The 16,565-nt window shown below is 35.9% G+C and overlaps 1 protein-coding gene across 6 annotated transcripts in view; it reads right to left on the minus strand.

The window, feature by feature from the left end:
* Positions 1-15,294, minus strand: part of Lekr1 (leucine, glutamate and lysine rich 1) — a 193,518-nt gene extending 178,224 nt beyond the window's left edge. For all 6 annotated transcript variants that reach the window (XR_012448063.1, XR_012448062.1, XM_074073918.1 and 3 more), the window contains exons 1-3: positions 15,148-15,294; positions 12,310-12,399; positions 2,504-2,718 (exon numbers count right to left, since the gene is read on the minus strand). Coding sequence is in view for 4 of the 6 variants with exons in the window: in XM_074073918.1 (XP_073930019.1) it covers positions 2,504-2,718; positions 12,310-12,357 (263 nt within the window). In the remaining 2 variants the exon portion in view is untranslated. The remainder of the gene's footprint in view (positions 1-2,503; positions 2,719-12,309; positions 12,400-15,147) is intronic.
* Between the last annotated feature and the right edge of the window lie 1,271 nt (positions 15,295-16,565).

The raw sequence follows: 16,565 nt of genomic DNA on the forward strand, positions 1-16,565 counted from the left end.
AGACAAATAGTACTATAAAAACAAAACAAAGCCTTGCCTAGCAAAATATGAGAGCATATGATAAAGCTAAAATATAAAATAGTCAAAAGTGTGGTGGAGACCCATTCACAGATAGCAATCCAACAGCACCAAACAGAGGATCCAAAAAGAAACTAGAAATAGGCAGTATTTCAAAGCTGGGGAGAAAAAATGAAGTATTTAATGAAAAACAGTGGGACAGATAATAAACCAGACATTTGGAAAGCAACAACAAAGAAATCTATCTTACATTATATACACAAATTCTAAATATACTAAAAAGCTAACTCTAACATAATACTGTACCTTTTAAACATACATTGATGTTTTTACTTGTCTAAATCTATTCCCTGTTCTGGTAACAACAATCTAATTTCTCTTCAGTGATTTTTTTTCCTTCATTTTATGAAGTCTTCATATAACTGTCATTCGAGGCCCTTTTCTAAGGCTATAGAGGTAGGGATTCAGGTGATCATGTAACTCAAAAGAAGCCAATAAGACTGTCTTGTGAGATTTCAGTCATGAAGAGAATGATGTAAGGAAGAAAAAGTTGTGCTAAGTCACTCCAAAGAGACTTCCCAGATCCCTACATAAGCTCTGTTTCTTGTCCTTTCCAAAGTCAAGGTACTTTTAATTTTTTCTTTCTTCTCATGCTCTTCCAATAAATTCCTTTCACGTGTAGGTTAGAGTAAATTTCTGCTGTGTGCAATGAAAAAACACCGAACCCTATGCAACCAGATTTTGGCATAAGGGTATAGCAAAAAACATAATAAACAAGGAAAAAAGACAAGCAACCATGAGAAAATTAATATATATAAACTATAAAGCCAATATTACATTAAAAATTTCCATAAGTAAAATAAATCATTAACCCAAAAGAAAATAAAAAAATAAAACCCCAAGTAAGCAAATAACCCAACAGAAAATTTGGTAACTTGTGGAACAGGTAATCAATAGAGAAAGAAATTTAAATATCTCATGAAAAATGTACAGCTTCATTAGCAAAAGAGAAATACACATGAAATTTTTTCACTGAAGCGATTGAGAAAACTTAAGAAGATACCAATCTTAGCAAGATGTAGAAAACTGGCCACTTCATAAACCATTGGTCAAATATAAATTAGTGCTATCATCTCAAAGACAATTTGGTATAATACTTGTTGCAACTTTAAGCATTTGCTTTCTTTCAGCAATTTCACTTCTGAAAAGCATATGGAATTACCTTATAAAAAAGCACATGTCCAAACAAATACAAATAAAAATACTATATGTAATAATAAAAATTAGAAATGCTGAAAAGAGCAATGGTAAATTATATTGTACTTATTATAAGGAAAGCTTTGCTGCCATTAAGAGCAAGGTAGATCTAAATTCATTAATATGAACCATTTCCAGTACATATAGGTAAGTGACAAATGTCACAGAACAATACATTTAATATACTGTTTATCTTAAAAGCTAGTCTATTAAAATATAGAACTACATATATGAAAGAAATATTATATATATCCATAGTACATATATTAGATATACTATTTACAATAAAGGAAAGGCCACAATGAAAGTTGTAGAAAGATATATACCAAGTATTAAAAGTGGTTATGGTGGTGCCCAGCTTATTATTCAGATTTGAAGTTGATGAAACTATAACAAAGTTTTCTTGTCAAAAGACTAAGAAATATCTGATTCAACTGACCAGGCAGTTACATACTTTTATATAAAACTTTATAGCAAAATTTTATAAAAGTTCTTAGTCCTGGCTGGTGGAGTGGCTCAAGTGGTAGAACATACTTTTACATGGATGTGATACCCACTAAATTTATTAGCTCAAGGTTTACTACTAACATCAACTATTGAAACTTACAATAGAGAAATTTTCATTCATAGGAGAAAGGAAAACTCATAAAACATCAGAAAAAAGCCCTTATGTAGAGGTTTCCACATAAGCTCATTAAAATATCTTTTGCTGATTAGATTCTATGGTATTAGAAATCCATTTTAAATTTTTCATTATAATTTCAATGATTAAGGATCATTCTAATTTTAATGTCCTGGTATCCTTCCCAAAATATGCAAACCTTATTCTATAAATCAAAAATTCAAAGGTATTTAAAAACAAATGTTAGGTATCAAAAACTACCAAAATCCATCTGAGTTTTGATATATAAATCTTCCTGATAAAAAGATACACACACACACACACCCCTACACACAATGAAAATAATTTGATCCATTTCTATTTATAGTTACTGCATTAATTGGTTTCTAATTATTTGGATAGTAAATACAAACCTCAAAAGAAAGCTATAGAGTATATTAGTAATTATACTTTGTAACCTAATATAATTAACAGATGAATGCATTAAACTAAAAATGTATCAAAGTATAAATAATGCTTGATATAGGGAAATTCTAGACAAACATTCAAAATATTCCTTTTAATTTTCTTTCAAGCTAAATAAAAGACAGAAAAGCATACTCCAACCTTTCTGATTTGGATTCACTGTCAATTTTACACTGTTCGAACTCTTGACTAAGAGACTGAAGTTTTTCTTGAAGTCCTTTTTCACGTTTTACACTTCCTTGATAAAATTTCACCTCTTTTTCCATTGCTTTCAGTTTTTCTTCCATAGCCTTAAATTCATGAAGAATTAGGTAGCTGACTCCACAGTACTTACAAACTTTTTCTTCAGGAGACATCTAGGAAACAGAACATATATTTACTGAAATGATATTCTTTATTCCGACAAAGTTCAACTAAAGATGTTGCTACAACCATGCTGGTCAAATGAAGTAAAGACACAGTATAGTATTCCATGGAGTAATCACTATGACACTGCCTACATCTGGATAAAATTTTTAAAAATACCATACTGACTTTGATACAAAATCTTGGAACTCTAGAAAAGGATCTCTCAGAGCAAGTATTTCTCCGTGGTATCTCTAAGCAAGATTTACTCTTGAAATATTTTCCACAAAATAAAACTAAAAATGGTAAAAACATCTTTACAATTCTTGTATTAAGATGAGTTTTCCATAAAACTGGAAGAAATCACTGGTCCTTCACTACCAACTACTCTATGATCCTAGAGATGCTTTTTGGCTTTTTCAGATATTTTTCTCATTTATAAAATTATGGCTCTGAACCAAATGAAGTTCTTACTCAGTTTCAACATTATATGATTTTTACAGCATTTAAGATTCTATCACAAGCCTACAAATAGAAAAAACATTTTGAACTTCATCTTTTCTCCCTAGATCAGTTCTTTACCCTTAGTAAGTACAGTTATACCCATTTTATAGATTAAAATGAGACCACTAAAGTTAAGTATCCAGCTGATATGTGGCAAAAGTTGAGATTAAAACCCAAGTCTATTTGAAAACCAGTGCCTATGCCTTTAATCATTTATATTATATTTATCTACCATGTCTATGTCACCTAAATCCTCTTACTTCCTACAGATGAAGTGTGCCTGTGGCTCTAGCCAGCAGAGGGGCAGTGAAAAACAGACTTTCAGTAAAGTCAATACATAAGTTTGTTTTTTTTTTTTCTGTCTCAAGTATAAATAGCCTCAAGCAGCCTCTGCTTCTTTTGTTTTTCACAAAGAATAGGAGACAGTTTCATGCAATATTTGCTCCAGTACTCCAAAATGAAATCAACTCTTGGATTAGTTAAGAAGTACTTACTCTTTTTCACTTTTTTTTTTTAAGAGAGAGTCCTTCTACATAGCCCTGGCTGGCCTTGAACCCACAGTCCTCTGCGTCTGCCTCCCAAGTGATGGGATTACAGGCATGCTCCACTATGCCTAGCTAAGAAGCATTTGTTCTTAGTGCATGCTCCCCTGATACTATAGAAACTTCTCCAGTAACTAAGAGTGATACTACCATATCTTCCTAGCAATGCCATCACACAAGTAAAGTAAAATTTGTATCATTTAAATGTACATAACAATAATTTCTAACTTAAAGGCATAATACAGTATGTAATGACTGTATCAAACCTCTAATTGCCACAGATACCAAATTTATGGACTAACAAAATATCAAGTTTGAAAGAAATCACAAATACTACCTAGTTCTAGATGGGTTCATTGAGTCCACACCAACCTAGCTATGTTCTTCAGCTCATATTTTAACATACCAAAGGAATGGAAACTACTTTTCAAAGCAGCCGGCTCCACCTTCTGCCAGTTTTGTCTCTCAGGAAATCTTTTCTCAAACTGTCTCCCTAGAGCACCCACAAGTCCTAGTTCTACTAGTAACCATGTGAAGCCAGGTCGCGTTCACACAAAGATCTTTCTGGTATTTAAAGACAACTATCAGGAATACTTCATGTTTTCTCTTCCCCAGATCAACACTTCTAATTCCTTCAGTTGTTTACCATGGTTTTGAATTTCTTTCCAATTCCAGATAATTTTTGCTGACCTTGTTCCAGTGTTCCACATGTTTCAAAGTATGTCCAGAAATGAATAGTTCAGTGTGTTTAGTATTAAAAAACAGAGAGACAGATCTCAAGCTTCTCTTATTCTAACATGTCATTAGTAATATATTCTAATACAATCTTTGAATACACTGGTCGCTATTATACACTGTAACTGGCTTTTATGTTAATGCCCATTAAAAAAAAACTTAACAGTGAAAACATAAGTTCTTTATTGAATATACCAATCATTTCCTTCCTACTGGGAATCCACTTTCCACAGCCCTGGTTGTTCTGTTTGGTGATGTTGCTGACCCATTCATCTTCACCATGGCTGACTGATGGACCAAGAATTAAACAACGGACCAAGAAAAACCAAGCTATACACTGGGAAAAGTCAACTAGGCCTATAAGTGTTGAAGAGTCACACATTTAGGTTACCTTTGCAGCAACCATAGGGGGAAAGGTCATGTGCAAGATACACAGTCAGTCACATTACTGGAATGAAGAGAAGGGTGAACAAACACAGAGAAAAGTGGAGACAAAGACACTGTGGTTCTAGAAAGAGGCAGAAAGAAAAAAAAAAATGGAACTAGTCACTGTCCTATACCTGATGACCTTCCCAGGTCCTTACTTCAGTTACTCTTGAGATCTGGCTTCCCTACTCACTCTTTGGGATCCAGGTCCAATCTTCTTTCACTATTTTTTCTTTCCCCCTTTTAGTAACTCACTACGTATAGCTAATACTTCCCATCTTAATATGTAAGCATTTGGTTTTTCAGATCTAAGTACAGAAGTATAAATGTAAATATGTATCTTTTGTCATCTTAGACTCAAATACTTGTATATATCATATCATAACATATATATTATGCTACACAGAGATGTATAAATACACAGAGATGTATAAATATCTCAGACTCAGGCTTTAGATACTGATTTTGGTATCCAGAAAACTAAGCTTTATCAAAATCATTTTATTCATCTAACTCTTGGATTTAAAAAATGTTGAGCATGCCAAAGTTGAGGCTAGAACTTCATACCATATCATATCACTTTGATTGATAGTGATCCATTACTCAGTACATTTCAAATACATCTGATTTTGAAAGTACCAAGTTACCTTTGTAAAGAGCCTAAAGTTATTCACACTTTCTTCAGTAATATTATGACGAACTTTATCAAATTTATTCATAAAGTCCATACATTCTTGCCTAATACAGTTCCTAGATCTACTAACTCTATAAAAAATGAGATTTTTGAGGTCTACACACTGCTTTAAGATGAATGTAAAATAGGTCTATGGGTCATCATTTTCACTAATGTACTTTATAAGTCATCCTTTAATAATGGTACTCTAAAATCTTCTCTGGAATTGAAATTAAGCTCGCTGGTTGTAATTTATGGACATTTTATACATGGAACAGCATTCGTGCATTATCCTCCCTGTACCAGTTCTCCAAGGATAACCAACGAGTGGCTCTGTGATCCTACCCCAAGACACTATCTGCTCCCAGGAAAATAATCCATCCAGGTTAAGAGACTTGAACTAATTCAAAGCACATGGGTATTTGTTTTATAATCCCACCCATCCTGGTTCTTCCTGGTCAATTTGAATACTATATTGCTTACTCCAAGGCATTTTCCTTCTCAACCTCTGCTCCTGGAAAAATGCCCTATCCTTATTCTAAATACAATTCTTGATTAGTGGAGTATATCTGCAGCTTGATGCACAAAATAGAAATAGTTCAAACTTCACATTGTGGAAACAGAATAAATAACATTTATCACAGCAATCAAGGGAGGAAAAGCTGAAATAAATGAAGCAATACATTTTAGAGGTTTTCTAGAAGTTCAGCAAAGAAAAACATGATATTCATTTTGATCTAGGTGATAAAACAATAAAATTATAAAGTAGTAGGTCCCCTAGAATGCTCTCCAGACTTTAACTAGCATAACCTGAATCTCTGAACAATCTACGTTAAATAAGGATACCGCGCACAAATTTTCACTGTTATTATAAGTAACTTTCTGTAATCTCAACAGAAGTAAAGTGCTAACCTTTTAAATTCTTAGTGTCTGTATAGGCTAATTACTTAAGACACGTTTGTGAAACTTGAGAAGATATGAAATACTGTAATTATGTTCCCAAAGCAAAAGTTAAGTTTTTATGAAATATAATTTGGTTGAGTTCTGATAAACTTGCTGTTATATTATCTTCTCATTTTGAAAGTAAAATAACAACATGCTGTCATTCTTGACAAAAGGGTTATCATTAGCATGATGTTTTTGCTGTCTACAATATCCACTTTGGAGGAAGCACTAACAAATACAGTGTATTAAACAAATGTGGAACTATTTGAAAATAAATTATAAAACAAACTTCCTAGACATAGTATTTGCACTCTTAAAATTATAGTTATTTAATATAGAAATCATGTAACTTTTGAAAAGTTAAATTAGGCTTCAGATTCTTGTCAGAAATCCTGGCTATCCTTCAATTATACAAGGCACTTAATACTGTCCTGCTGCCCAACTGTGGTATTGTCTGCTCCAAAAACCGTGCCACCTTTCTTCTATGCCCTGTCGTATGCCTTTTATGCTGGGATAAAGAGCAAAGAAACAGATAAACTATTCCACAAATTAAGAGTGACAGTAGTATAATGCTAACATTTTTAAGAGAGCTTGCTTGTTTTTTGTTTTTGTTTTGCAACCCTGAGCTTTCAGCATGTTAGGCTCTACCATTTGAGCCACACCCCCATCTATGAGAGGTTTTGAAAAATGCCTTTACTCAAAACAATGAGTATCTAAGCAGTAAATTTCATTCAAACTGGCAAAATTTTTTGCAGAGATAACAGTGGACCCTTGAGCCATTAGTCACAGAAACCATGTAATCACTTCATAAGACCATCAATCAACTTGCTGCACTACAATTTAAAACTCAGCTTAAAGGCTCATGCATGTAATTCCAACTACTTGGGAAGCAGAGACTGGGAGGATTGCTGTTCAAGGCCAACCCAGGCAAGAAGACAGCGAGACCCCATCTCAACCAACTAGCCAGGCACGCCCTAAGATTGAGGAAAAAGCAAAGATGTCCATTCTCACTGTCCTTATTCAACAAAGCACTGGAAGTTTTAGCCAGAGCAGGAAGGCAGGAAGAGGAAATAACAGGCATATGAATTAGAAGGAAGAAATAAAACTGTCCCTATTTGAGAAGACATGATTACCTACATAAAAACCCCCAAAGAATCTACAGTAAAACTCTTAGAACTAGTAGGCTCAGCAAGATTGCCTGATTCAAGATATACACAGAAAAATCAATTATACTTATATATACTTGCAGTGAACACATGGATGCTGAAATTAAGATACCAACTACAGGACTGGCATGTAACTCAGTGGTAGAGCACCTTAAGGGCCTGGCATGTGGAAGGCCCCGGGTTTGATTCCTAACACCAAATAAATACATAAATACATACTTAGGTTAGATCTTACAAAATACATATTGAAGAACACCTAAATAAATGGAAAGACATACTGTGTTTATGGGTTGGAAGACTCAAAATAGGAAAGATATTAATTTTCCCTAAGTTGACATATTGAAATAGATAACCTAGAAACTTATCTACATAAATATGCCACACTGTTTTTGTTTTGTTTTGTTTTGTTTTTTTACAAAGGTATGAAGGCAATTCAGTGAAGAAAAGATAGTCTTTTCAACAAATGATGCTGGCACAACTGGCTGGTCATAGTTTTAAAAAGAAGAAGCCGTTCAACCTAAACCTCACATTTTACACAAAAGTGGATTCAAAAGTAGATTCAAAATCTCACATTTTATACAAAAGTAGATTCATGGACTTAAATATAAAACATAAAAATAGAATTTTATAAAAAAATAAGAAAGTTGTCAGGATCTAACTAAATCAAATAGTTCTTACACTTGATACTAGAAGCACAATCCACAAATGGAAAGTTTGTTAAGACTTCATCAAAATTAAGCACTTTTACTCTGCAATAAATCCTGTGAAGATAATTTTGAAAAAATTCAGACCAGGAGAAAGTATTTTCAAATCATATAAATGGCCAGTAGGTAGATTATATAAAGAATTTCCAAAACTCAACAATTAAAAAAAATCTTATTAGAAAACAGGCAAAAAATATGAAGAAACATTTCACCTTAGAGGATATACAGGTGCTAAATAAGCATGTGAAAAAATATTCAACATTGCCAGCCATTAAAAAATACAAGCTAAAAGCACAATGTGATATCACCACACATTGGGGACAATGTCAAATTTGCAGTGCAGATGTGAAGAAAGGACTAGTCACATGTTGCAGGTAAGTGTATAAAATGGTACAACCACTCCAAAAACAATTTAGCAGTGTCTTAAAAAACAAATATGTAAGCTAATATAAAACCTAGCAATTAAGCTCTTGGGTATAAATCCTAGGAAATGAAAACATATGCTCACAAAAACATTTATAGTAGTTAGCCCAAAAATGGAGAAAAACTCAGATGCACTTTAACAGGTAAATAATTAAACAAACTGGTGCATTCAGACCATGGAATACTACTCAGCAATAAAAATGAATAAACTACTCATACAATCAGAAAGACGCTCCAGTGAATTACAATGTGAAAAAGCTAATCCCCAAAGGTTATAACCTGCATGATTCCATTTACATAACATTCTTGAAATAACAAAATTACTGAAGACCAGATAAATGGTTGTCAGGGGTCATTGGCAGCTGGGTAGGAAGAGGATTGGGGAAGTTGAGACAAGTGTGACTATAAAAGTTCAGGAGGAGTCACTGCTCTGTATTTTGACTATATCAACTGTTAATACGCTGGTTGTGATATTGTACTTTAGCTTTGCCAAATGTTATCCCATGAAAAACTATGTAAAGGATACATGGGACCTCTCCATATTATTTTTTACAACTCCTTATGTTTCTACTTATTTCTCAAAATAAGTTTACTTTTATAATAATAAAAACGGCTGGGGACGTGGCTCGAGTGCTAGAGTGTGAGGCCTTGCGTTCAAACCCCAATACTGCTAAAACATAAAATAATAAAAATAAAAATAAATCAATCTTGGATTAAAATGTCAGAGATTAACTCAGACACTTTTTTTGAGCAGTATCATAAATGTTGGCTTCCTAACACATAAATTATACATGACACCTTTATGTCTATTTAAATGTGCTTCCAAAGTATATTTCCTCCAGTATCTATTTTTCCACCAGGAAACCTCACCTTAGTAAACAATATGACCGTCTGTGACCAGTCAGCAGAAGTATTTTTGACCCACATTGACACATGCAGATTTTTTTACAATTCGTAGTAATATTCTGAAAAAGTATTTTTCATGATGAATTATTTTGGGTCATAACATTAAATGACTAGTCTCTCCATAAATTACACAGCTTTCAATTTCTTTTGTCATATGGTTTTTTAATTGCAATTGCTTAACACCCACCCCACCCCCCCCCCCCGCCATACACACACACACACACATATACAAGTATATATACTTATCATTACTTTCCAGATTAGGGCTAACATTTCTATGACCATTTCCTTTTTCATTTTTCTCTACTCTAACTCAACACAAAATCTGAACCTAGTCACAGTGGCCCAAAATGACCTGGAAAATTAAGTTTATTTTTTCTGGCAATGACAATCTGTGCTTGGAAATATAAAACTGTTATTCTGAATAAATTTCAAAGTTCCAAAGTACTAAAATTACTTCACTGAAACAGGACAAAATGAGCTGTTACTGCTGGAGAAAGGGATTGTTATCCCAGAAGGAACAGTATGCTCTCCAGCCCTTGCATTGCCACTTCTGTTTTGTAAAATAAACAACTCTGATCTCTTTATTTTACTTTGTATCTGTGATAATAAAGAACTCCTGAAGTTAGAATCCTATGTTCATTTTGTCATCATTTTAAAAAACAAGAGATCAACTTTGCTTATGCAAAATAACTGATTTTTCCACTAGTTTGTTGCTGTTGTTTTGACTTCTCCATATGTACCCTAGCAAAAACAGCAAAAGGAATTTGTTCATTGGCTTTCTCTAAAAAGAAGACTCCATATGTCTCCTAAAATGGATTGACATTCATGAAGAAAGGAGATACAGAATTGTTGCTTTGCTCATCTGTAAGTGTTGTTTTAAACTGTAGCAGTAAAATCCTTAACAAGGAACTATACTGCAGAATACTAGTTGAAAATTCTAGCAACACTGCTGGTTATATGAGATCAGAGATAGGAAGGAATCAGCCCAGCCTAGAAAACGTAGGGATTTAGAGATATAGTCTAAGTACATACAGAAATAAAATGTACAATCCAGCAGAAGACAAAGGGGACAAGTATGTCCCATGAGCCTCTTGTACATTTTCCGCCACTTAAGACTGGAAGTCTGAGAAGTGTCTGTGCTCAGTCAGAAATTGTGATAATAAGGAAAGTCTGAAAGACTTTCTTATTCTCTCTTCCCTAGGATTCTCTCAGGAGATGAGACCAGGGGAAGATGATTATAGCTTATCATTATCATCATTCCTCTCCACTTTCTTTGGTGGCCATCTCTCTCACCACCTTTACGTTTTCTTCCAACTCTCCTTTGTCTACTACTACTCATTTTGTTATTAATAGTACAACGCTTTCACTTTCTAAAGTTTCAGTCATTTACTACCATATCACATAGCCTAAGTACAGAAAGAAAGAAAAAGAAAGGACCCCCACCCTAGCCTTCTCTTCTCTGATTTTTACACTAACCTTCCTTGCAGATATACTCCAGTAGAAAGAAAAGGAAACACAGCAGGGGTTTCTCTAGAAAGAAGAGCCAGCATACAAAGTAACAAAAAGTTAACAGAACAAGAAAGGATAGGGAAAAAAGGCTTTGAAAGACCTGTCACTATACACAGATCTACCTACCTCAAGTCTTCTTGCTCCATTAAAGAAACGGAGCATATTTTTCAAGCCATTATGAAAATAAAAATCATTTGTTCTTCATCTTCAAAATGAATTGGTTCTAACCTGAACAATTCCTATTGCCACCATAAATTATGCATGCTAATTGTCCCTTATGTGAAATGTTTGAGACCAGAAGTGTTTCAGATCTCAGATGTTTTCAAATTTTGGAATATATGTATATACATAGTGGGATACCTTGAGGATGGGATCCAAGTCTAAACACAAAATTCGTTTGTGTTTCATATATACCTTATACATATAGCTCAGGGATAGAGTTCTTGTGTGGCACGTGGAAGTTTTGACTCAGAATTTAAGTCAATCATTTTCAAAAAGATTCTTTGAAAATTGTTCTATTAACAATGTATGGATTGCCAACGTAATTATGGAAGAAAAGTTTTGTCTGAGGATAGATGTGAAATGACAGGGAGAGGAATAGCATAGAAACCATGAAGAATTGATTGTAAACCAGATTAAATGAGTTGATATATATGAAAAGACTGAAAATAGCACCTGGCACACAGGAAATGGCAAGAATAACTGAAAAGACATTCTATATAGAGAGAAAAAATTGGCATCAAAACATATGCAAGCATGGACATTTCTATATCCTTCTTTTTACCAGGATTCCACAACCAACTGGTTAAATATTATCTCTTCTCATAGGAACAAACATTCTTTATATTGAATTAATTTCTATAATTTTACCCATTGTGACTATTTCCTCTCCCACTCCACCAATTCAGGGCACTCTGTGACCAAAAGAAATATAAAATCTGTAAATTCACTTCCCTACGTTTTAGAATTATCTAACTGCTAAAAGTGCTCCTAATTGGCTGAGGTATGGCTCAGGTGGCGAAACGCTCCTAAAGCCATGCTGTAGTAATACAATATAGTCCCATACCTTTTGGATTTCTTCAGGTAAAGCATGAATGGGAATGTGACGATCCATGATTTCCAAAAATATACTGAGAGAGCTCTGAAGCAAAATAGTCTAAGAAAAATTGATGGCAATAGTTAGAACCAGAATTCAAATAATAAGAAAATTCAAGTTAAGGTGATCTATAAATTCTTGTAATATTTGGGAATGGACGTTGATAACTGTTTTAACATGTTTCATCCACTGTTAGAAGGTACAACTGGAGTTTTCTTAGTTCTTAGGCCAAGAGAGCTATAGAAAGATTACTGAATTAGACATTTTCTATTTGTTAGAACTTCACTGACAATAATTTCCATTGCTGTTTACTACTACTAATTACTTGTTCTGCAGCTACAGAATAACTGTAAATTTTTAATTACTCATTTATTTCAGCTATTTAAAAAAATCAACAAGTTTTGTTTTCTTGAAAAACTGCTAGAAAAAAAATATTTAAATGTAGTATTTTAGTTCAGCAGATGCAATTGTGGCATCAATACTAGTTTAAATAATGAAGTACAGAAAAAAAATTTAGTTACCAAATTAAATGGTATGCAAAATTACTGAACAGAAGTCATCAAAACACTAGAAGCTAAGTGCCAATTTTATCTAAGATAGACATTTATTTTACATAATCTACTTTGAACAAATTTTAACTTTCTAACAGAAACAATTCAACATTAAAAACTTTATCACTACTTTCATAAACCACAAAGGATGGAGGAGCATTTGGGGGTCTTTGGGGGAAAAAAAACAAGAAAGAAAACACTTCCTAGCAGGAGGCAGAAATGGAAAAATCCCAGTTCAAGGCTGGCATACTCAGACTCTATCTGAAAAAAAAAAAAAAGTGCTGGGGGCATGGCTCAAGTGGTCAGTCCTCCCCTAATTTCATGAGGGATATTTATGCAGATGGTGGAGGTAGTCCAGGATAGGAAAATGACCTCTTTTTCAGATGGGGATCTAGAGTTAGTAAGGCTTCTTGATGTTGTCTGTACTTGGTCAGGGCAAGATTTTGACAATGAGAGATGCAAATAATAGTGGAATTATTTTTGTAAATTGTATAACCATTGGAAGAAAGGATTCCTCATTCCTTGAGTTAGCACAAATACTTCTAATTTCAATGAGCTACTATTTGAAACAAATAACTAATGAGCTATCTTCCCACATAAAACATAAGATAACATATGTGTTTGGTAAGCTTAACAGTGAAGTCAACCATGGGGGTAAAGTTAACTGTGTCAACATGGACCCAAATGACCAAATACATAGTATGATGTTTGGCAGCTTGTCCATCATGTAGTAAGAGACCAGAGGGATAGTATTCTCATTTATGCCACTTTACAGTGGATTCACTATCAGTAAAATAAAATTGTAACATTTTCAACTCTATTAGGAGTTTAGCATTTTTTTTCTACAATTACCAACTAAATCTCCCTTTTAAAGTATCAGTTATAAAAGTATTGAGATATGGATTTGATTGACAATATAAATACAAAGCACCAGCAGAACAGTTTTTTCCAGTTATCTTCGTTGTCTATGAATCTGTTCCAACTTATGGCCTTACTATACCAACGGGAGGAACTGGCAGGTTCTGACTGAGGAAAAATTAAAAATAGAATTATCTTGCCAAGCAAGAAAACCCTCAAAAATGTAGAAAGAAAATAATTTTATTACTGAATAAGCATTTATCTGGATTTCCATGCACATCACAACCAATCTGCCAAAAAAAAAAAAAATCCCATGCTTTTTATGCAGTCAAGGAGGTATGTATCATTACATACATGTCTCAAGAAAAGTTGGCAACTTATCCTCAACAGGCCTTAACAGGATTTACTACACTTTTTTTTTTATAGTCCACCCTAAATTCCCCTGGTAATTGACTAGTCTCCTAAGCTTCATGCTAAAGAATGTTTGGTGTTGACAACTAGGAGTTAGGAACCTAGGCTTACCTCCCAAGGGGACGAAGGAGATAATGACACTATCATCCTTGATATTTACTTTTTTGTGTTTACATTTTAAAGAAATGGCTTTCAGGCCTCCAACACTCCATTCCTGAGCCTTTATACAGGTTTTCATACATGTGAAAGATAAAGAAAGAGGAAGCATTTACAAGTACTTTTCAAGAACGGAAAGGCGCTCTTTCCTTTTGGGCAACAGGGAAATCTTACTACCTTTTAATTTACTCTTACATTGTTTTGCGTATTTTAACAAGTTCCCTTTGGTCTTTCCCATTACACACGTGTAGATCGCCCTTTGGCAAGCGGTGCGGTGATAGGTCGGTTTTGTGCACCTGGTCTCTGACACGATCACGAGAAGGATTTATTTTTTAAAAATGTAGAAACGTCCTTGACTGCTCACTTCCGATTCCCTTACACCAGGGCCACGTAGGGCCACTAAGTCACGTTCAGTTTTGAGGTCCTTCTATAAAGAACCATTCCCTCGGGGTGAATCACCCACAAAGGGCAGGTCAGGGACAGGGGAGGCGGGACTTCACAGCCTAAGACTTCCGTGAAGCGGCGGGATTTTCCAAACAGACAGCAAGGGCAATGCCAGGCGAAACTGCTGGGAGGGCATTGAGATGTGACCCTTCCTAACCCGGTTCTCTGGGGACTGACCGCGGCGGCATTGGTAGGAGTAGGGTGCGGGGTTCGGAGACACAGCGCGCTGGGCCCCGCGACGCCGGCCCGGGGGGCTCGCGGAAAGCGCAGGGGCCGCCAAGGGCCCCCCGCCTTCGGCCCGCTCCCCAGGTGCCAGGACGCCTCCGCTCCGGAACTGCGACCCTGAGGACGGGGTCATCCGGGAGCCGAGGGCGCAGCCGTCTCTCACCTAGGCCTGGACTCCGCGGGGTGCGAAACGGCTTTCCTGGTCTCCCGGGCGACCGCGCCGCGCGTCGGCCTGACGTCAGGGCGCGGTGACCTCACGGCCCACGCCTCTCACCGACGCAGAAGCAGAGCTCCCCTACATCATTTCGAGTCTCGCAGCCGGCGGAAGCGGAAGGCCCCGGTGGGGGTCGGAGAAAAGGTGCTAGTCTGACGCAGTGTTGTGACAGGGAGGGACCCGGAACGAGGGTGGCCTGAGTCTTGGAAGCCGCTGCAGAAGGGAGATGTCCCAGGACGGTTGAAGACAAGCCCTGTGGGGGGTGGGACCCAAGGCCTTCCACTTCTGTCCCCTGGCCCCAGGGCCCATGCGGCGAACACAGCCGAAGGCAGCTAATCTTGCGCGGAGAAAAAGAGGTCGTGGGTTTATAAGGAAGTACTGTTCTCGGTCATTCCAACACATTCACTGGGAAATGGCATGGACCCAGTTTTCCTCCTCGTCCAAAAGTAGTCAAGAGAAAGCCCCCAAAAGTATTTTGAGACACCCTAGTCCACTCTTTTATAAAAAGCTGTCTGCCCACCTTTACAAGTGAGTGACTTCCCCTCGTGTATTCATTCATAAAGCAAATACTTAATTGATGATGATAGGTGAAGCACTGCCTACTGCCATAGGTTGATGCTCCCTGACTAATCTAGACCAGAGCTGCCACTGATAGGATTAGCGACTCATTTCATAGCCTAGATCTTTCCTTTTTGAAGATTGTGTGAGGTCCAAAATGCAATTCTTCCAGAAAGAAAATATTCACGGTTCCCTAGCAGAAAAAAAATTAGTTACTGTTGAAGAAAATAAGGTTGAGTAAATAGGAAAAAAATTAGTGACACTAGAGAGAGAAGTGGCCAGAGGATGCAGAGCAGGCTGCGAATTGATAGCTGTTTATTACTGGAAATGACAGCATGAAGTGCTGAATACTTCCTACAAGCCTTGTTCTTCAGGACACTAAGATCTAGGAGATAGATGTACTTGACTGACTTGCCCAACACCTGCCATTGATTTTCTGTTTCCACCCTCTTAATGAGGATTCTTCATCTGGGAAAGATAGGCAGTAATTAAAGGATTGAAGAAAGGATGAAGGAACACAGGACTGTCAACAAGTGGTCAAGTACAGCATGCTTATGAGAAGTACAAAGATCTTTCAGAGCTGTTCCTCCTCATCGTGTTCCTTTGAGGGACAGTGAAGGTAGAACTGTTCTTATTTTGTAACAATAAGGATTCAGATAAACCACACAGAGAGAGAGAAAAAAACAAGCTCGTCCAAATACATCCAGTGCGCACCTGAAGCAAGATCACTGCGTTCTAAGGCTAGTTTTGCTAGTACAGTCAGCCATTGCTTAATGACCAGAAGAATTTGTTGTTCTTTAAACTCCAGT

Source organism: Castor canadensis, chromosome 5, assembly GCF_047511655.1.
Source record: "Castor canadensis chromosome 5, mCasCan1.hap1v2, whole genome shotgun sequence".
Classification (NCBI taxonomy): domain Eukaryota; kingdom Metazoa; phylum Chordata; class Mammalia; order Rodentia; family Castoridae; genus Castor; species Castor canadensis.